Source organism: Trichechus manatus, unplaced genomic scaffold (genome assembly GCF_000243295.1).
Source record: "Trichechus manatus latirostris isolate Lorelei unplaced genomic scaffold, TriManLat1.0 scaffold00063, whole genome shotgun sequence".
In the NCBI taxonomy this organism is placed as follows: domain Eukaryota; kingdom Metazoa; phylum Chordata; class Mammalia; order Sirenia; family Trichechidae; genus Trichechus; species Trichechus manatus.
Window position 1 is genome coordinate 13173917 of NW_004443999.1, and position 22249 is coordinate 13196165.

Below are 22249 nucleotides of genomic sequence, written 5' to 3' on the forward strand. Positions count from 1 at the left end.
ACAGTGCCCATTAGCCATCCGAGTGACCCACAGAATAGGCAGATATTTAAATTCAGGGAAGAGAATATTATTTTTAAAGAATATCAACTCATTAATTAAATATACTGGCTGTACTCTACATCATAAAAAATACTTTATTAATGAAATAAGGCTTTGAAGATTATTAGCAAAAATCACAGCCTTTAGAAATGATGGCTAAATTCTCCCAGGATTCCAAATGAAAGTTCCAGGAAGTTCAGAGGCCTCTAACTAGTACATAAATTGAAAGTAACTCAACTTTCTGAATGAATGATAATCTTCTTTTCAATGTCATGTTGAAAATACCAATGCTTGGATCACAGTAGTGATAGCCTGTGAATGATACTCAAGGCATGACAACTGTTTTCACTGCTAGTTTCTGCTACAGAGGTTCTAGCTGACTTCTCCAGGTGGGGCAGAGAGGGAGATGAAGAGAAAACAAAGCAGATTCTGACTCACAGTGACCCTGTAGGACAGAGCAGAACTGCTCTACCGTGTTTCCTAGGTTGAATTCTTTACAGGAGCAGATCGCCAGGTCTTTTCTCCCACAAAGTGGCTGGTAGGTTCAAACCATCAACCTTTTGGTTAACAGCCAAGCACTTAACCATTGCGCCACCAGGGTTCCTTAAACCAGGGCTAGGAGTGACCAGTTAGAACTAGATGAGGATGTTCTGAGAAAATACTCTGCTCTAGGAAGAACATGGTGAACATATAAAGAGAGAAAAGAGATCAACTACCTCTCCTACCTCCAGCCCCTCTTTCTTAATTCACCAGCTTTCTAAAACACACACCTGAGTGCTTAACTCCCTGTTGAAAACAACCTTCCATGCTTCCACTATCAGGAGGTTCAAGTGCAAACCCTTCAGCTTGGCATATAAGGCCCATCACAGTCCAAGCCCCAAACACCTTCTCATCTTCACGCCAACTCCCAAGGCCCCCATGTTCCAGGCACCTCGTTCTCCAAACGTGCCAGCCTTTTGTGCCTCCAGAAAAAAAGTGTCAGTACCATTCCCAATGGCACCTTCTCTGTGATGTTGTCCCCAATCTTCTATCCCAGCAGTCAGTCCTCCTGCACTCTGGACACACCTCCATTTGAGCACTACAACTCTGTGCTGATGCATTTACCTGAACAACTGGCTCTCTCTAGACTACTCACTCCTGAAGGGCACTGCCAATCTGTTACTCATCTCTGCCCTTCCATCTGATTCCATGGCATGTGGGACACAGGAGGCACAGCACGTATGGAAGAGAGCTATTGAAAATCCACATCAGACTTCTGGTGAAGCATGATGATATGAACACATGCTTTTACCTCGGTCTCCCCAACCATCTCTGCCTCCAATAACTACACTTTTAAAATTAGAGTAAAGGAATAGAAAGGGCCTATATCCAAAAGGACGAAGAGGAGAGGAGAGCAAATGGCAGTAGACAAGGTATGTCAACCAAGTTTTCATGCTAAAGTGAAAAGCAGACTGGAGAAAGCTTCCCTGCAAAGGGAAAGCCAACAGTTCACACGGCAGAATCAAGAAAGACTCAAGAGTCTAAGGCACCAGTTACCTCCTTAAAATCAGGATGATCGGTTCAAAGCCTATAAAAGACGTAGTCACATCCCCAAACTATCTCCTCTACAATGGCAGGTTAGCAGTTTACTCTCTGGAGAAGTTAAATCAGAGACTCAATTCTAGGACACCAGGCACTACCAAGAGCAGTTATGAGGCACCTGCTGAAAACTGGAAAATGAAGTGGAAGTTGGCAGGATGACGCTGAGCTCCCCAGCCCTCCTGCCCTGCTTGGCTCCACAGTGCAGACAGCTGTCTTACTCTGAGGCAGCAGTCTCCATGATTCCTCCCTGGGCAACGGGTTACCCAGGAGGAAAGACTCGCTGATGCCGACATACGGGAGTCTTCTAATGAAGTGGCCGTGTCCGTCCTGATGGCCTATGGAAGCTAAGAGCTGAGAAGCCAGAGCTTGACAATGGCATGGTAGTGCCTCACTCCTAACTATGGACAACTAAGAACCACCAGACATTTGAGGAACGTCTCAAACAATATCAACGGAGAAAAAGGCACTCAGAGGAAATACACAATCCAGGGGAACAGAGAAAAATTTCAAACAAACATCAACAAAAACAAGAGTGCAGAATTAATATCCTTAGAAATAGACAAAAGGAAATCCAAGGAACAAAGCCAAGACTATAAAAACTATCTATACTTAAAAAATATTCAGAGAAAAGAGGTCTAAAAAATTTTTTAAAATATGTCAGCAGGAATAAAAATTTCAACAGAAAAGTTGAAGGATAAAAGTTAATAAAACTAGATACTAGAACAAAAAGACAAAGAGATAGAAAATAAGAGAAAAAGGAAGTAAATTAGAAGGTCTGTCTAGAAAGTCCAATATTGGAATAATAGAAGCTCCAGAAAGAATGAACAGTTAAAATATTTTAGATGGCAGGAAATGATCAAAGAATACAGTGAAACCTTTGACGGCCGGAACTTGACGAGACTGCCTTGTTTTTCTGGGTCTTGCAAGTTTTCCACCTTAGACAGGGTGCAGTCTCACCACTTTGCTGTCTCTCCTTTTAATGGAAAATACTCTAGTTTTCCTTTATGACAGGTTTTCACCTTACACAGGTTCCGGCTTTCCCAGGCTTTACCACATAATAAAACTTCCCAGAATTGAAGTTTATCAGCTGACAGAATAAAAGGGTGCATCTGAATACCTAGCATATTAAATGAAAATATTCACACCAAAATACATTAGATAAAGATAATATGGGATAAAATGCTTTAAAAAAAAAATAGGTCCTATACAAAAGATTGTATCAAATCAAAATGCCATCGATTGCCAAAAGAAACTCCAGAAGCTAGAAGTCAATGAGGAAATGCCTGTAAAAATCTGAGAGTACATTACTTCCCACCTAGAATTCTATATCCAACAAAGCAAGAATAAAGGGAAAATAAAGACATTTTCAAACATGCAAGGTTAATTTTTTTTTTTTTTTTTTTACCTCTGACATACCCTTTCTCAGGAAGTACGGGAAGCTAAACTAGTTGCCGCTGAGTCCATTCTGACTCACGGTGATCCCGTGCGTGTTGGAGTAGACTGTGCTTCACAGATTTCAATGGCTGATTTTTCAGAAGTAGATCACCAGCCTTTCTTACAAGATACTTCTGAGTGTGGACTTGAATCTCCACGCTTTCAGTTAATAGCCAAGCACCACTGGTTTGCACCACCCAGGGAAGACAGTTCCACCAAAAAGAGCAGGTAAACCAAAAATGATGAAGACAAGGGATCCAACAAAGGAAAAAGGAATTTGCAGCATGATGGTGAAGAGACATATCGAGACCAGGCTGAGCAGCCGGTCTTGACTGGACCAGGAAGATTCCAGGGGAAATGCCTTCAAGGAAAAAGTGAAACTAAGTGAACACCTAATGCATCAGAACGCATCAAAAGGAGGTTTTCAGCTCCGTCTAAATCTGGGAATGAATCAGTTATCAACAGCTACAAGACGTCACTTCAAGGACTAAGGTGTGCCTGACCCAAGCCATGGTGTTTTCAATCGTCTCATGCGCGTGTATGTGAAAGCTAGACAATCACTAAGGAAGACCAAAGAAGAACTGATGCCTTTGAATTACGGTGCTGGTGAAGATATTCAATATACCATGGACCGCCACAAGAACAAACAAATCTGTTTGGGAAGAAGTACAGCCTGAAAGCTCATTAGAAGCAAGAATGGCAAGACTTTGTCTTACATAACTTTGGAGACGTTATCAGGAGGGACCAGTCCCTGGAGACGGGTATCATGCTTGGTAAAGTAGAGGGTCAGCAACAAAGAGGAAGACCCTCATCAAGATGGGCTGACACAGTGGCTGCAACGATGGAATGGACTCAAGCATAACAACAATCATGAGGATGGTGCAGGGCCACGCAGTGTTTCATTCGGTTGTAAATATGAGTACAACTATTATGAGTCAGAACCACCTTGACGGAACCTAACAACAACCACCTACAAGACTAAGCAAATGAAAAGGCAAGAAAGGAAATACCACTATAGAATACTACAGGGTTTAGCTGTGAATTAAAAAAAAAAAAAAGAACCCATTGCTGTCGAGTCGATTATAACTCATAGCAATCCTGTAACTACGAATAGTATTTATAAAATCCTACTAATAAACACGGAACCTAATTTAATCAAAGATGGGGGAGACAATGGAGAGTGGGGAGTATGTATGAGCCTTAAATTTTATCTTCCATAGTAGAAAGTCAATAAATAATTTCTAAATCTTAAAAAAAACAAACAAACAAAAAGTAGTAACAGTATAAACATGTTCGTTGGAAACTGGGTGTGAACACCAGAAGAAACAGCTAAGAAAGTAAACGGCTGCCTCGGGGTAGCAGGAATCGGGAACAAGAGGGATGAGGCAAGGGATTAACATTTGACTTCTACAACTGTGTGATGTATTGTTGTTAGTTGTCGTCCAGTCCATTCCGACTCATACAGACCCCAAGTAGGATCTATTACTTTGATAAAAATTCGGTAAAAACGTAAATGACATTTTAAGGAAAGGCGATAGGGGAAGAGAGGAAGGAACGAAGATTTGCCTGGAGAACCTCAGGAAGGTGGTCAACACTCTGTACCCAATAGATACTCAGTAAACATGGCTGACTGGCTAAAATGACTGCGGGGCTGATGGGTAAAAAGGCAGGGAGTCGGGAAAGGGGTTTACAACATTAAAGACTCGACGTGGGACACACAGGAATGCTCACCTTTGTTTTGTTTTCTTCTGCGAGGCCGGGGGTGTCTGTGTCTGGTGGGTAGGCCACTGTAACATAGATGTTATACGGCTTGACCTGCATTTAGAAACAACACATGCACTTTCAGTAAACAAGACACCAGTTGGCACTGACGGCCAGGCATACTTTGTGAATACTGCTGATGTTCTCAAAAGATGGCAAGGCCAACAGGGTGATTCTGTGAGTGTAAGCTACCCCAATGAGGCAGGAACCTTGTGTCCACAAAGCTCCTTTAGAAATAAAGGCAAAAGGCTCACCGTAACCTCTACTCCAGAAAACGGCTGACCTAAGTTATGGCAAGGGGACAATGGTGGTTCAGTGGTAGAATTCTCGCCTTCCATGAGGGAGACCCAGGTTCAATTCCTGGCTGATGTGCCTCATGCACAGCCACTACCTGTCAGTGGAGGCTTATGTGTTGCTATCATGCCAAACAGGTTTCAGTGGGGCTTCCAGACTAATACAGACTACTATCTGAAAATAGGCTAACAAAAACCCTACAGATCACTATAGTTCAAACTGTGACTGATCACGGGGATGGCTCAGAACCAGGCAGCATCTTGTTCCATTGTAACTGGGGGGTGGCCATGAGTTGGCGGCCAACTCTACGGCAGCTAACAACAAAGATGTGGCAAACCACATCCTCCTAAGTTTCTTCCCCTCACACTGACCAGGCAAAGACCCTGGCAGCCGTCCAATTAGGAAAACACAGTGCTTCAAAAAAAAGGTCTGCTGATTCCCCACACACCAGTCCAACACGCAAGCACTGTTTACAAAGCAATGGGACAAGCCTGCTCCTCAGATTGTTAACGTGTTTTCCCTTTGAGGCTGCTTCTGATACTCTCATTATGTTTCAGAACCTATGTCAGCAGGAATTAAAATTTCAACAGAAAAGTTGTAGGATAAAGTTGGTATGTCGGGATCATTGCAATCCCTTCTCCTACAGAATTCTTGTGCCATCTGGACCGACATTTGGAATGATATCATCCCCTGAGAAGTTTGCTTATTCAAGAACCCCGTCTACAACCAGCCCCTGCCCAGGAGGGGTCAGGATTTACTCAGTCCTCCAGAGAACCCACAAACAGCAAGTGAAACCAGCCAGGCACTTCCCAGTGGACACCCTCGACCCTATTTCCCATCTTCTCTTCACCGTTCCCTTGCCCTAGCTGGAACTCCATCTCATTCCTCTAATCCCGGGAATGGGTTCTTTGCTTGCTCACCTCACCACCAGGCCCCCACACTTAGCTCACCTACTCATCAACATGCCCAACAGCCCTGCAGTGTCTTCTCTGGTCAGCTGAGACCTGACCTTCGGCAGGACACTGCTCAGCCCCTGCAGTCTTCCCCACCCGGATTCCCAGCAACTCTGAAATCTCTCTGCTACATTTCTTATTGCTGTTGGCTCACTTTTCAGTCCTCATAAAAACACAGAGGAGAGCTGGAAGTGGAGAGGCAGCTGATACGAAGGTCAGCCCTTGCTTATCTTAAGGAGAGTTCACTAGGCAGAAAAATGGTAATTCTGCCGCGTAAATGCAACAGCCTCTTATCTTGTAAAGGAGCCCTGGTGGCGCAGTGGTTAGGTGCTCAGCTGCTAACAAAAAAGGTTGGTGGTTCAAACCCACCAGCTGCTTCACGGGAGAACAATGTGGCAGTCTGCTCCTGTAAAGATTACAGCCTTGGAAGCCCTATGTGGCAGTTCTACTCTGTCCTATAGGGTCACTATGACTTGGAATCAACTCGATGGCAATGAGTTTGGTTTTTTTTTTTCTTGTCTTGTAGTCTTTACTTTCCCTAGGGCCCTCTGTAAAGCATAGCTCTGAAGCCTGTGGAAGGCGCTGCAAGGGTCCAGAGAAGCATGCAAGCAGGAGATCCTGCCCAGCCCTCCTGGATCCCTCAGTAGCAAAAGGGAGACGTGTTTGTTGGCTCAGCTCCAGTGCAACTTGGGAGTGCCAGAGCTCAACCACTCAACGTGGACAGGACATGCAGCTTCAAGGCCCAACTACGCCCATAAATAGCTGGGATCTGGTCCAGGCAGTGAGGTTGATGAGTAAGCAATTTCTCTCCCACTTGTTTTTGAGACAGGGACTTAGATAACTTTTCTCCCACGGCCTTGCCCTCTGTGATGCATCAGAGAAAACCATTACAAAAACTGCCAACAAGTGGTTGTTAGACATCTATATGAAAATTGAAGCTGATTGCTCAGACACGGTTGGTTCTTTACTGTTTATCTGTCCCTGCTCCCCCACTATAAGTAAGTGCTGAGATACTTAAGCTAATGTAAGACAGCATTTCAAGCAGTACTTCTCAAATTCAAGGTTATGGCTGAGTTTCCAAATGGTTAAAACAGAGCTTTTCAGAACAGCTTTTCAATGGAGAGGAATCCCACACTGTCAGGACTGCAAGAAACCAAGAGGGAAGCTGGTCAAACCCTTCCCAGGTGCTGGCATCCTCTCTATACATGTCAGGCCAAGTGACTTTCCCACCCTGTGGCTGGGTACCTCCAATGGCTAGTAGACTCCATTGATTCAGTCTTATTTATCCATCCAATGCATACCAACTGAATCGCGACCCTGTGCCGGTAGTGTTCTGAGAACGAAGAACATGGACGGGAACAAAGCAGACATAATCCCTACCCTCGTGGAGCTTACGGTGTCCTGAAACTCCTGGTCAACAGTTTGCTAAAATCTAAATACACTAAACTATATCTACCCCTTCTCTAATCTATCAACTGCCATCAAGTCGGTGCTCGATTCATGGCGACCCCATGCATTACAGAGCAGAACTACCCCATCAGGTTTTCTTGGCTGTAGTCTTTACGGAAGCAGTTCACCAGGCCTTTTCTTCCTTGGAGGCACTGGGTGGGTTCCAACCGCCAACCTTCAAGTTCACAACCAACTGCAAACCACTTATGCCACCCGGGCTGCTATTAATCTCAAAGCCCTTTTATAAAAAGTGATGAGGTTCGTTTGGTCTCACTTGTTCGTGGTAAGATGATGCTGACTCTCAGAGATCACCACTTTTTCTAGTCATTTACAAACCAGATCTTCACTAACTGGTTCCCCCCTTTTCCCATCTTCTGTCTGCTTCTCCTTGTCCTGGCGGATCGACCATTCTATGTCCTCCCTCTGCCCCATGCCCATCCCGTGATCATTTCCTCCCTTTTCCCTGGCCTCAGCCCTACACAGAAAGATGACCACTTGGCCAAGAATAGCTTTATTATCAAAATAATCCTACCTGAGATGTGTTGATCTCATTCCATCAACAGAAAGACAAGGCTGGAGAGAAGGGTATAGCTGTGCACATGAAGCTCTGGAGTTTAAGCTTTCCCTTACTTTAGACCAGGTGGGAACAGAGTTAGAGGGAGGCAGGAGATGGCTGGGGTAAGAAAAGCAAAAAGGAAATACCTGGTTTTCTTTGCTAGGTCTCTGCCACCACACCTTTGGCTAAAACCCACTTTGCAGGCCTGCTTTCCAAAAAGATTAACTTTTTAAAAAATCTTAAAAAACTATTTATATCTAAAAGAATCAAACAGGGAAAATAAAAAATAAAAAAAAACTGCCAAAAAAGCATTTCTTCAAAATTACTCATGAAGGACTCTAAGGGTCCTACCTTAGTTTGGGGGTGGCAGGGGACCAGGAAGACTTAAAAGTTAATTAAACCAAAGAGGATTACCAAAAGTTCTCAGAGTCTGAGTAGTTCTAGAGGGTTTCATTCACAGAAAACAAAAGCACCTGGCAAACAGACTCTGAATTATCCAGTTTCCAAACATAATACTGCAAACTTGTAAGGCAACAATCGTTTTGACACAGTTTCTACCATGAAGAAACAGTTGTTGTTCTAACAAGCCTTTGATTACTGAATTTACTTCCCTCAAAGCCTATTTTTCATAGGACATGCTTTGTTCTGTTAATTTTTGTTTGTTAAGTGAGGGTATTTTTGTTAGCTTCTACCAACTTGATTTCGACTCATCGTGATGTCATGTGACAGAGAACTGCTCATAGGGTTTTCTAGGCTGTCACTTTACGGGAGCAGATCGCCAGATCTTTTCTTCCACAAAGCCGCTGGGTGAGTTTGAACTGCCAACCTTTCAGTTAGCAACCGAGTGCTTCACCACTGTGCCACCAGGACTCCTTGAGGATATTTTTAAGGGAATCTTAGCAGCCCTGGTGACACAGCGGTTAAGCACTTGGCTGCTAACTGAAAGGATGGCCATCTGAACCTACTAGCTGCTCCATGGGAGAAAGATGTGGCAGTCTGCTTCTGTAAAGACTACAGCTTTGGAAACCCTATGGGGCAGTTCTGCTCCGTCCTATGGGGTCGCTATGCATCAGAACCGACTCGACAGCAACAGATTGAAACATGGACAGAATTCAAGGAAACTTGCAAGTCTACGCCAGCTACTTAAGAGTGCCGACTCACATTGTCCAGAGGGGCTGTGGGGGACTCCGTCTATACCAGCCACTCATTTTCCTTTTCCTCTTCTTTATTAACATCCCTGTCTGATGTGCAGTGAAACCAGGCCACCAGATTATTCACTCTGTCCTAAAAGAGTGACCCCGACGTCGCTCTGCAGGACACGACTCAGGGCCAAAAAGCCCACAAGCGGACTGTTCATTTCCAAGTACCCCCTTCACCTACTTGGTCTTGAGAACCAAAGTAAAGTGCTGAGAAAATAAGCCAAGTGGGTTGGGCAGCCTCCTGACCTAAATCACAGAGCTGTCACCTGCTGCAAGGAGCCAGGCTGGGAGCCAGATGACAGGGGCTTTCTTATTACTTCTGTCACAAAGCAACTATGTGATGTTGAGTGGTTCAATTTATTGAAAACTCAGTTTTCTTATCTATGAGGGACCTTAACAACATCTGCTCCACATAGTTTACATACTTGTTATAAAAAGAAAGCAGTTATTCACAAAGGCAATTTTCAAAGTGAAAACTGCCAAGAAATACTGGCATTCTTATTTGCAATTCCATAGCTGTTCATGCTTATTGGCTAAGCACATTATAATTATCTATTACTGATTAAGAGTATTAAGTAAGTTGATGAGAATGAAATCTAGGCTAGTTCCTTTGGTATGAGAACAGCACAGTTCCTAAGTGGCTGCAAGGTCACATCAAGACCTCATCACTGACAGACGACTCGTTGGTACTGCAATGCTCTTCCAACATTAAGGCAGTGTGGAACTCTTCACATACCATCAAGGTCTCTTCTGGGATCTTCTAAATCAGGGATTGCCAAACTATGGTCCAAGGACCAATCTGGCCCTCTGCCTGTTCTCATAAATAAAGTTTTATTGGAACACAGTCACACCTGTTGGTTTACATATCATCTATGGCTGCTTTCCTGCTACCACAGCAGAGTGGGTAGCTGTAACTGATACAATCTAGCCCTAAAAGCCTAAAATATTTACTATCTGGCCTTTTATAGAAACTTGCCAACCCCTGAGCTAAAAACATGATACAGATTCCCAAATCCTATTTACTACAAGAGGGTTGACCACAATGAATTTTCTGCTTGACTTTTAACACCATGATATCGTGTTATATTTCAGTCTATCCTGCAACAGTAAGAATTTTTACCTTGCCTTTTTCAGTATATGATTTTGGATAGGTAGGTGTGATGCCATCTAAGCATCCCCACGTGACAATAATGTGGAAGTCTACTTCTCTCGGAGCTCAGGTATGAGGTTGGACACATCATGACAAACGCGTATTTTGATGTTAATCCTAACTACGTCTTCTTCCACAAAACGTACTATCAACTGTGAAAATAAAAAGCATTCGCTTTCATCAATATTTCTTTAAAATATGTTATTAAGACTCAAATATATTTTTAGTCCAACCATCTTATTTCACAGATGGGGAAACTGAGACCAAGTCAAAAGATTTATCTAAAAGCTGACAGCTAGACAGTAGCTGATGTAAGCTCTTCCCTCAAACACATGTTAATGTCATTACTCAGTCAAGGACAGATGTTTTTATTAAAGAAAAATGTCCACAGAATAAAATATCTGGTTAACCTTCTGCAGACTCACACAATTTTAGGCCAAAAGTACTGTGAAGATATTAGTAGTGCTTTGTGTACTAAATCAAGCCAGTGAAAAACCCATACTCATTTTGCTTCCATCATAACGATAACCTTTAAGCAATGAAAAATGTTACCTATAAAACTTAGGGGGTTGAGTCAATTCTCCTTCACTATCGTCAAGTCTGCAAATCTCTAATTTAACACAACAACATGTGTAAAGGAGATATTCCAATGTTCACTGCAGAACTATTCACAATAGCCAAAAGGTGGAAACAATCTAAATGTCCACCAGCAGATGAATGGATAATCAGAATGTGGTACATACATACAATGGAATATTACTCAGTCACAAAGAGAAATGAAGTTCTTATACATGCTACAACATGGATGAACCTTGAAAACATTATGTTGGGTGAAATAAGTCACAATAGGACAAATACTGTATGATCCCACTTATATAAAATAGGCACATATATAGAGACCAAAATTCATTAGTGGCTACCAGGGGTGGGAAAGAGGGGGAGAGAGAGAGTCACTGCTTAGGGGGCACTGAGTTTCATTAATCGTGGAGGAATAATTTGGAAAAAGACTAGTAATTAAAAAAAAAAAAAAAAAACTAAACTAAAGGGGAACAGATACTGCTGAGCTGACAGGAATAGATATAGAAACAAATACAAGATCACCTCCATCTGCAAAGCTTCAGCTAATCCCCTTAAGGCGAACTTGGACGAAGAGTAGGCCGTGAAGCCAAATAAGCCCAGCTGTCCCGCCTGGGAGGACACAAAGACGATCCTGCCCACGCGGCGCTCCTTCATAGTGGTGATCACCGCACGGCTGGGGTAGACGCTGCCCAGGTAGTTGATGCTCATTAGTCTCTGCAGGGAACAAAGAAGCACAGGGAGTGAGCAGGCTCAGACCTTCAAGGCGCTCAGCGAGAGTTCTATCCGCTTTCCAGACTTGAATTCTTCAATCCCAACTGATTTGGGAGTACAATAGATATGATGAATGAGTGAATGATTAAATGACCCTCTAAAGTAAGACAGGACCTTGATGCCTGTTTCAATCTGACCCTGTACTGGGCTGCATTCTCACAAGGACAGCATGTCCTTTGTGGAAAACTGGTCAGAATTAGTTTTCTCCTCATGCAGTGGGCTAACAGCCGCCCAAAATTCATGTCTACCCAAACCTCAGAATGTGATGTTTTTTGGAAATAAGGTCTTTGTAGATGTAATTAGTTGAGGATTGAGATGAGATGACACTGGAGCAGAAAAACCAAACCACACCTGTTGCCGCTGAGTCAATTCTGACTCATGGTGACCCTACAGGATAGAGTAGAACTGCCCCATAGGGTTTACAAGGAGCGACTGGTGGATTCGAACTGCCGCCCTTTTGGTTAGCAGCCATAGTTCTTAACCACTGCGCCACCAAGGCTCCTACTTGAGTAGGGTGGGCCCTAAATCCAATGACTGGTGTCCTTATATGAAGAGGAGAGACAGACAGACAGACACAGAAGAGACACATATATATGGAAGAAGGCCATGTGAAGACAGAGGTAGGTAGCTCCATGCTTCTGTCCTCCACAGCACCAGATACAATCTGAACTCACACTGTGCGCTTACTTGTCATGGTCTGCCCGACCTGACTAGGGCCAAGACTTTATTTATTCTCTTGCTCACCACTGTTTATCCCTAGACCCCAGGCTAAAGCTTGATGCACTGGAGGCACGCCTGAATATTTGTGGGTTGAAGGAATAAAAGGGGAAGGAAACCAACACTTATTAAATATCTACCCTGAGTTAAACACATTGTTACTAATCCTCACAGCTTGTGAGCTATACACTCATTTCACAGAGATGGAAATGAAACTAAGATCAGAATAAAAAAGAATGGTCTGCCTGAGATCACACAGCTAGTAAATGGTTAGATTTGAAACCATCAGAGCTAAGATTTGAAACAGGTTTAGTCTGATGCCAAAGCCCACCTTTTGCCTGCTGAACGGTGCTGCTGGGGAAGAGAGGGACCAAGAGTCTATGTGGGAAGATATGGGTGTGGAAAGGATGCTGGGGTGGGGAGGAAATAAACTGTTATTTTCTAAAAAAGAAAGAAGGAGAGAGTGAAGGAAGGCAACGGCAGTGTGAATGGAGACTGAAGGCTGAAGAGTAAGATGAGTTTATTTCAAAAAGACTGGAATGGTGCATTTTTTATATTTCAACATGCTTCATATACATGTGTGTGCATACACACACACACCCCAAACCAAAAAACTCACTGCCGTCAAGTTAATTCCAACTCTTAGTGACCATACAGCAACCCTACAGGACAGATACACATACACATATATAGACAGATAGATATGTTTCTCTTTTTTTTTTCTTACTTCTTCCCTCATCTCACCTGCTTCCTTCTCTCCTTGTCACAGACAGCCACACACATTCCCCTGGCATTATACACTTGATTTCTTCTATTCTCGCGTACAATCACACACCTACACACAACATCCACTCAGATATCTCAGTACTTCCATGAGACATGCAAAGGCAAACAATCTCCCTCACTATGCCCCCAAACAGACACACTTCCACTTTCCAAGGTCCTGGCTTCACAACTATGCATTTATTTATTACAACTATGCGAGGAGCCCTGGTGACACAATGGTTAAAGGTTGGCAATTTGAACCTACCCAGCAGTTCCACAGGAGAAAAGACCTGGTGATCTGCTCCCTTAAAGGTTATAGCCTAGGAAACCCTATGCGGAAGTTCTACTCTGTCCCAGAGGATCACTACAAGTTGGAATCAACTTGATGGCACATAACAACACCATGCAACTATGTGTTCCTCATTCCCTTTTGCCTTCCACATTCAGTCAAGGTGAGCCGGCTGATTCTCCCTCTGTACACTTGTACACTTGTACACACGTACACACACACAGCCCTACTCCTCTTTTCCTGGTCACCTCCCACATTGTTACCTTGATCGCTTCATGGCTAGACTATGATAACAACTATTTTCCCTGATCGATTCTTTACACAGCTGTTGATATAATCTTCAGAGTCTCACTTTGCTTCCTTACAGATAAAGGTATACAAGCCGAGACAACTACCTTTGATGTCTGGTTGATAAAGGAATCTGAGGACACTCAAGTCCTAGGTTAAGTCCCCCCTCTGCTTATGTCTCCAGCTTCGCTCTCCTGAAGGAAATCACAGTTTATGGGGCTTTCACACCATCAGCCAGAAGCAAGACATGTAAACTACTGGTCTCCTTTGCTATAAAAGGAAGTATCATTTAACTTCATAGAGTAAAGCATCTGTTGTGGATTGGATTGTGACCTCCAGAAAGATATGCTGAAGTACTAACCCTTGTACCTGTGAATATGACCTTGTTTGGAAATAACATCTTTGAAGATGTTATCAGGTAGGTTAACATGAGGCCATAATAAAGTAGGGTATGTCCTAATCCTGTGAGACTAGTGTCGTTCTAAAGTGAAGAGGCAGAGAAACAGAGAACAGACAGCCATGTGAAGATGCACCTACAAGTCAAGGAACACCAAGGATTGCCAGAAGCCACTCGAAGCTGGAAGAGAGGCACGGAACACTTTCTCTCTCAGAACCCTCAGAAGGAACAAGCAGAGCCAATGCCCTGATTTGGACTTCTAGCCCCCAGAACTGTGAGATAATAAATTTCTGTTCTTACAAGCCACCCAGTTTCTGGTATTTTGTTACAGCATCCTTAGGAAACCAATACAGCATCTACACCTCATCACTATAATGAAGGCTCAATAGAACATACGAAAAAGACTGAAACATTATCTACTAAAAAATGTTTTGCACTTAGAAAAGATTTCAAATCTAACTTCATTTCTTTAGGGCTAACATGAATTACCAAGACAGGTTCCATGGCAAACCTGTTTAAAAATATAAACATAAGTAAGACGCATTATCTTTTTTTCATGTATTGAGACCCCTAGGGAGTCTGTCTTCAACTTTCTTGGGTTTTCCATTGTTCCAAATACTGATACTTCACATGAAAACCCAACATCTTTTGGTTTACAAAATACTTCCCCATAGATATTCCCTCAGTGAATTGTCACAGCAATCTCTGTGAGATTGGAGGCTTCATTCCATTTAACAGCTGAGAAACTGAGGCTCAGACAGACTTGTCTAGACTCTAAAGGTTAGCTGGTCATGGTACTGACAGCAAAACCTTTATTCAGCTTTCTTCTAGTCTTCTATAGTTCCTATTAACATCTAAATGTATTTTATCTGTTTCAATCTTAAAGCTTCTTTCTACTTTTAACATATGGGCTACCCAAGTGGGCACACATTTTTACTTACTTCAAAAGTACTAACTTCCAGCTCTTCAAATTTTCCTGCAAGTGACATTCCTGCACAGTTTACAAGCATGTCCACTGGACCCAGTTTTTCCTGAGCCTAGGAAGATTTATCAGAGCCAACATTAAGAAAGAAAAGAGAAAAACCACTTAGTAGAAAATCAATGCTAATAGATAAAATCCACAAAACTATTAAATCTATATGACAGATTTACCAACTCCAAGCCACCCAGGAAAATGGTCAGAACCAATCAAAATGCAAGTGAGTTAATTCCAGCTAGCCCAGTCTCTTACTTGTTTTATGACATTCTCTACTTGGTTGTAGTCCTGAGATACATCAACTGAGATACAAAGCACCACCTGTTAAAAAGGAGGGAACAAAAAAAAAATATCACAGATATGTGAGTGTCTCAAACTATTTTTGCAAGATTTTTTTATTTAATTGTATTTTAATTCAAGGCGATTCTTTTCCAGCGGAGAAGAAGCCCAATTTTGAATGTAGAGATTGTGGTGTTTGAAATTTGCTGACAATGCAACCAGTAAAGTTTAATTTTCTTAGCAGTGTTAGCAGTAAATAAACTCAAAAAATGTTTTAAGAAACATAAAAATACTCCTCTTAAATGCCACTAACCTACAGTGACAGAAAGCAGGCCAGAGGTTGCCACAGTCAGGAGTGGAAGGAGGGATGGACTGCAAAGGGGTGTGGGGAAACTTTGGGGGATGATGGAAAAGTTCCGTCCCTTGACCATGGGGTTGGTTTCACAAGTGTATACATCAGTCAAAAGCCATCGAATTACATACTGTAAGTGAGAATGATCTCAGTAAAATTGTTAAAAAGAGTAACGAACCTAATAAGTTTTTTTTAAGTGAAATATATTTATTTAAAATTGTTTTCACTCACTCATTTATTTATATTTTTGGATATAAAATTTTTTCCTCACACAGTAAATAGCAAGAGGATTCCCCAAGGAAAGAATTCAAATTCATTCAGCAGTGAAGCAGGAACAAGAGAGAGAGGATAGCTCTGACTTTTTTTAAAAAAAATATAATTTATTTTTGCTGTTGAGAATATACACAGCAGAACATAAACCAATACAACTATTTCTACATGTACAATTCAGTGATACTGATTACATTCTTTGAGTTGTGCACACATTCTCACCCTCCTTCTCTGAGTTGTTCCTCCCTCATTAATATAGACTCACTGTCCCCTAAGTGTCCTATCTAAACTTTCGAGTTGCTGTTGTCAATTTCATCCCATATAGATGGTTCTTATAAGAGCACAATGCTCAAGGCAGACATTCTTTACTAGTTAAGCTAAACTACTGTTTGGTCTTAAGAAGACTTCAGGGGTATTTTTGATTTAAGGTTTAAAGATTATCTCAAAAGTTTTGGGGGTTCATCCAGTCTCAGTGGCTCCAGAAAGTCTGGATTCCATGAGAATATGAAATTCTGTTCTGCCTAATAAATAAGTTAAAAAAACAAAACAAAACAAAAAAAAAACCTCACCTTGAGCAGGATCATGGCTGTGACTGCCCTACTGGGATTCAATATCAATAGGTGGAACAAAGACATAAGCAAACCATACCTACTCCCAGAAGTCCCCTTAATTCAGGTCCATGTTCAGAAGCTGAGCCAGGTGACAGCCCTAATGGGCCGTGGGACATTAACTTCAAGGCCAAGGGTCAATCTTGGTCTGGAGGAGCTCACCTAGGAGCTAAGGTATATTTGGTTCACTTGGAGGCTTAAGATTCCTGACTGTGGAACTATCCAGGCTAGCTACTCAGAGATTCTCTAGACAAATGATCACCAAGCAGAGCCCCAGAGCCCACGCAAGACAAACTTGGCCAACTCTCAGGGGCACACAGCACAGAGTAACAATGGGGAATTGCTCAGCCTGTGCTTAACCCTGAAAACAAGTGCATTTAGCCTTGGGGGAGGGGAGGGGAGAATATTACACAACGATAAAAAATGAACTATATATCTGTATGTAGCAACACAGATCGATTTCAAAAGCAATATTTAGTGAAGAAACCTAGTTGCACAGGAATACATAAAGACTGACGTCATACAAGTCTACAGAGGCAAAAAGTAGATTAGTGGGGCTAATTAGTAATTAGTGGGGAGGAGGTTAGGAAGAAGTGGGAGCGACTGCTTAACAGATATGGGGTTTCTTTATGGGGTGATGAAAATGTTCTAAAATTGACTGTGATGATGGTTGCACCACTCTGTGAATACACTAAAAGCCACTGAATTTTACACTTTAAATGAGTCAATTGTATATGAATTACATCGCAATAAAGCTGACAGAAAAATAAGAATGATGCCATAAAGTTCAAAAAGAAGTAGAACTAAACAACATACTACTTTGGGTTACATGCACACATGGTAAAATCAGAACGAAAAGCAAAGGAAGGTCAGCAGAAAAACCAGCTGGAGGCTGCATCTAGAGATGAGATGAGGGATGAGACTGATGTGGGGCACACAGGGGGCTTCAGAGTTCTGTAATATTCTATTTCTCAAGCTGGATGATGAGTATGTGGTTATTAACTTACAATGTTTTATACTGATGTATATATATTTTATATATATATACATGTACACATATAATTTTATTCATTAAAAAATTCCATAACCAAAATATTTAAAAAATTTAAGACGTCCACTAGCCCTTTCCCCTTAAGTGTTTGCATGTAGTCTATTTAAAGAAATAACTGAAATAAAATAATTTTCTAAGTCAAACATTCTGTTATTTGATCATTCGTGTGTGTGTGTGTGTATGCGCTGAGTCTACACATTGTGTGTGTGTGTGTGTGTGTGTGTGTGTGTGTGAATAACCTGAGTTCTTAGACAGTTTAAATAATTTCACCTTTTTAAAAACGGTCTCTCTAGTTTGCATTTTAATTAGGGAAATCCTATTTGTTTTCAATGAACTATTCACCATTGAAGTAACCTTTTTCCAGTATACAACTAAGGGTTGGTTAATACAGAAAATGCATCCTGGAGACAGTGAATTTACCTGCTTATCATTAACAGACTGCTTTTCAATTTCTTTCTTGGCCTGCAGCAGCTTGTCCTGAAAGCAACAGAGAACAATTAGTTCTGGTGACTCTCCATCTGTCTGTCCGCTTGCTTAAAAGGAGAGAAAAAGCAATTATTTGTTTAAATATTTATTAAATTCTAGAAAACACCGTCTGTATCGCACAGCTATGGACCACAGTCTACAAAAGAAACGAATTGTAAAGTATGTTAAACTATAAGTAAGTGACAGTGAGATGGACTGAACAGTATCCCCGCAAAATTCACGTCCAACAGAACCTTACAATGTGACCTTAGTTGGAAATAGGGTCTTTATGGATGTAATTAGTCAGGTTCGAAATGAGGTCATACTGATTAGGGTAGGCCCTAAATACAATGAGAATGTCCCTAAAAGAGACAGAGGAGGATACACAGAGGCATGGAGAACATGGCTGTGTGGAGACAGAGGCAGAGACTGAAGTCTGCCACAAGCCAAGGAACACCTGGGGCCACCAGAAGCTGGAAGAGGGAAGGAAGGATTCTCCCTTAGAGCTTTCGGAGGGAGCATGGCCCTACTGATGCCTTGATTTTGGACCCCTGGTCTCCAGAACTGTGACAGGATAAACTTCTGTTGTTTTGAGCCACCAAGTTTGTGAAGAAACCCATACAGATAGCAAATATTTTCAAATTAACTGTGAAGTTTTCTATTATCAGTGAAAGATAATAAAAAAACCCTCAAAATCCCAATTAACAGTATTAATTGATGACAGCCACCCTATCAATTGCAATAAATGTATTGATCTCACATTATTCAGCTGTAACATATAACAAGGACAAGCATATTGATATGCAATGCTTCACAAAGCTACGGATGTGTGACTCCATGTCAACAGTGTGTTCAGAGAAACTACCCTCAGATTTGCTGCAACAAGGGTAGGTACAGTATAAAACTGTCCAATTTTCCTCTTCTACCACAAAAGTAAATACAGTCCTCTGGTTGGACTCAAACTGTCAACCTCTTGGTTGACAGCCAAGTGCACTGACCGTTTGTACCACCTAGGGACACCTAAAAGAGGACAGAAAGTAATAAATCATGAAGTAATCATTTCTATGGAAATGTTCTCTTGACAAAATTTGTTCCTCAGATTTCTTAACTTTTCTCAGGCCTAATTTCACTACTCATGGTATAAATGAACTACGAGGAAAACTACTGCAGTAGAAGGTATTCAGATACACTATTTAAAAATATTGTAATTATGAACTCTCTATACCACGTGGATGTTGCTTATAAGAAATGTCTGTGTTTCTAGTTCATATGGTTATTGATCAGCATCAAAAGGGAAGAACATACAATGGAGTATTACACAGACATAAAGACAAAGGAAGTCCTGATACAACATGGATGAACCTTGAAAATATGCTGAGTAAAGTAAGTCAATCACAAGAGGGCAAATATTATATGACCTCACTTACATGAAATACCTAGAATAGGCAAATATATATAGATCAAATTTTATTAGTGGTTACCAGCACCAGGAGGGAAGGGGGGAGAGGGGTCATTGTTTAGAAAGCATTGCATTTGTTTATGGGGATGGAAAATTTGGCAACAGATATTGGTGATGATTGCACAACGTGACTGATGCAATTGGTATTATTGAACTGTACATGTGAAAAATGCTGAATTGGCAAATGTTGTGTTAACTCTGTTTTTACACCAATAGAAAATGTCAAGAAATAAAAAGTAAATATAGTGAAGATCACTTTTTAGATGGGCTGGGCAAACTAACGCCTGTTGCTGTTAGCTGCCAACTCATAGCAACCCTATGTACAACAGAACGAAACACTGTCCATTCCTGCACCATCCTCACAATCGTTATGCTTGAGCCCACTGTTGCAGCCACTGCGTCAATCCATCTCATTGACGGTATTCCTCTTTTTTGTTGATCCTCTACTTTACCAAGAATGATGTCCTTCTCCAGGGACTGATCCCTCCTGATAACATGTCCAAAGTATGTGAGATGCAGTCTCACCATCCCTACTGCTAAGGAGCATTCTGGTTGTACTTCTTCCAAGACAGATGTGTTCGTTCTTTTGGCAGTCCATGGTATAATCAATATTCTTCGCCAAGACCACAATTCAAAGGCGTCAATTCTTCTTCCATCTTCCTTATTCATTGTCCAGCTTTCGCATGCATATGAGGCAACTGAAAACACCATGCTGACTTCCAGGTAACATGGCACTACAGACAGAAGCACCACACCGTCCCTCCACAGCAAAGATCCGAAAAACCAAGCAAAGCAGAGAAAACGTCAATCCTGAAACCCTAAGCATCAAATGAAGAGATAAAGAACTCAGCCAAGCACTGAATAGAATAAGAAACTGACAGAGAACAGAGAGTGAGGAGAGATACATGCAAAGGTCCCCTATCAGCTAACGCAGCACAGGTCCACTATCATGGATTCCTATTGGAAATCGTTGAACAGAGGGTATGGGAAAGCAGCTTCATGGAGATTCCAGCAGGAGACAGAACAACTGGTAACCAGTGATGTATGTCTTCCCACCCCCACCCTTCTTCACCCCTACTCGGCCTCCTCTGCTTCCTGTGGTCACAGTCTCTTGGTCGAGAAGCACCGGCTTCCCCCCAGTGCTGGTTGGATTCCACCCACCTGCACTGGCTGGCTTCCTGAACACCATTTGCTGGCTGATGGTGTTGCTTTTTTCTGCTTCTTTTGATTTCATCCATATCTCTCACCACCTCCCCCTCTATTCTCTCAAATACCTGGCTTGGTGCGCCATCTTTGCTTCTTCCTGAAAGGCTGTGAAACACCACTCGAATGTGAAACTGCCTCCCGGCCCATGCTGCCACGCTGGTGGGATCCCAGGGCTTTTGTTTGTTTTGACTTGTTTGTTTTCTTTTTCTTTTCTCAAATTGGGAGCCCGTTCTAGCTGGGCAGTACTGCGTGGCTTGGGCAGCTTGGGACCTACCCCATCAGTTTGCACAGACACGCAGAGGGATCCCTGAGGGCATTTCTTTTTCTCGTTATTTTTTTTTTTCTGTTTTTTCTTGTTCTTACATTTACAAAAACAGGACACGATGGTTCCAGCAGGTGTCCAAAATAAAACACCAGATGACTTTCCAGTAGGAGAAAAGGCACTAGAACTACCTGATAGGGAATTCAAATCTCTAATATTCAGAGATATCCAAGAGTTGAAACAAAAAGCAGACACAAACGAGAAAAAAACAGACAAATTCATGGAAAAAGCAGACAAATTCATGGAAAACACAGACAAAAAAATGGAAGAATTCAGGAAAATTATGCAGGAACAAAATGCTAAGATAAACTCACAGCTAGAAATCATACAAAAACAACAATTAGACATCCAAAAGATAAACAAGATTTCAGAAACGGACAGTATCATAGAAGAGCTGAGCAGCAGGTTTGAAACAGTGGAAGACAGGATCAGCGACATTGAAGACAAACACTTGGCTACAACTCTGTTTGAGGATAAATCAGAAAAAAGAACGAAGAAAATTGAAGAGACCTTGAGAATTATGTGGGATACAATCAAAAGCAAAAATCTGCAAGTGATGAGAATTCCAGAACAGAAGGAGAAAACAGAAAATACAGAGACGATCACTGAAGATCTGCTGACAGAAAACTTCCCCAATATCATGAAAGATGAAAAGCTGGCCATCCAAGAAGCTCAACGAAGCCCATACAGGATAGACCCCAAAAGAAAATCACCAACAGATATCATAATCACACTCGCCAAAACCAAAGACAAAGAATCCTGAGAGCAGCTCGTGAAAAACAGGAAGTCACATATGGAGGAGAAACAATAAGACTAAGCTCAGATTATTTGGCAGAAACCATGCAGACAAGAAGGCAATGGGATGACATATATAAAATCTTGGAAGAAAAAAATTGCCAGCCAAGAATAATACATCCTGCAAAACTCTTGTTCAAATATGATAGTGAAATTAGGTCATTTCCAGATAAACAGAAATTAAGGGAATATGTAAAAACCAAACCAAACTTACAAGAATTATTAAAGGGAGTTCTTCGATCTG

General features: G+C 41.8%; 1 protein-coding gene across 1 annotated transcript in view; it reads right to left on the reverse strand.

Annotated features, from left to right (window-relative positions):
* Positions 1–22249, reverse strand: part of KDSR (3-ketodihydrosphingosine reductase) — a 40935-nt gene that overhangs the window by 9750 nt on the left and 8936 nt on the right. Inside the window, exons 3-7 of the mRNA XM_004379279.2 lie at positions 18179–18235; positions 15454–15519; positions 15164–15259; positions 11518–11709; positions 4786–4869 (exon numbers count right to left, since the gene is read on the reverse strand). Of these exons, the coding sequence (XP_004379336.1) occupies positions 4786–4869; positions 11518–11709; positions 15164–15259; positions 15454–15519; positions 18179–18235 (495 nt within the window). The remainder of the gene's footprint in view (positions 1–4785; positions 4870–11517; positions 11710–15163; positions 15260–15453; positions 15520–18178; positions 18236–22249) is intronic.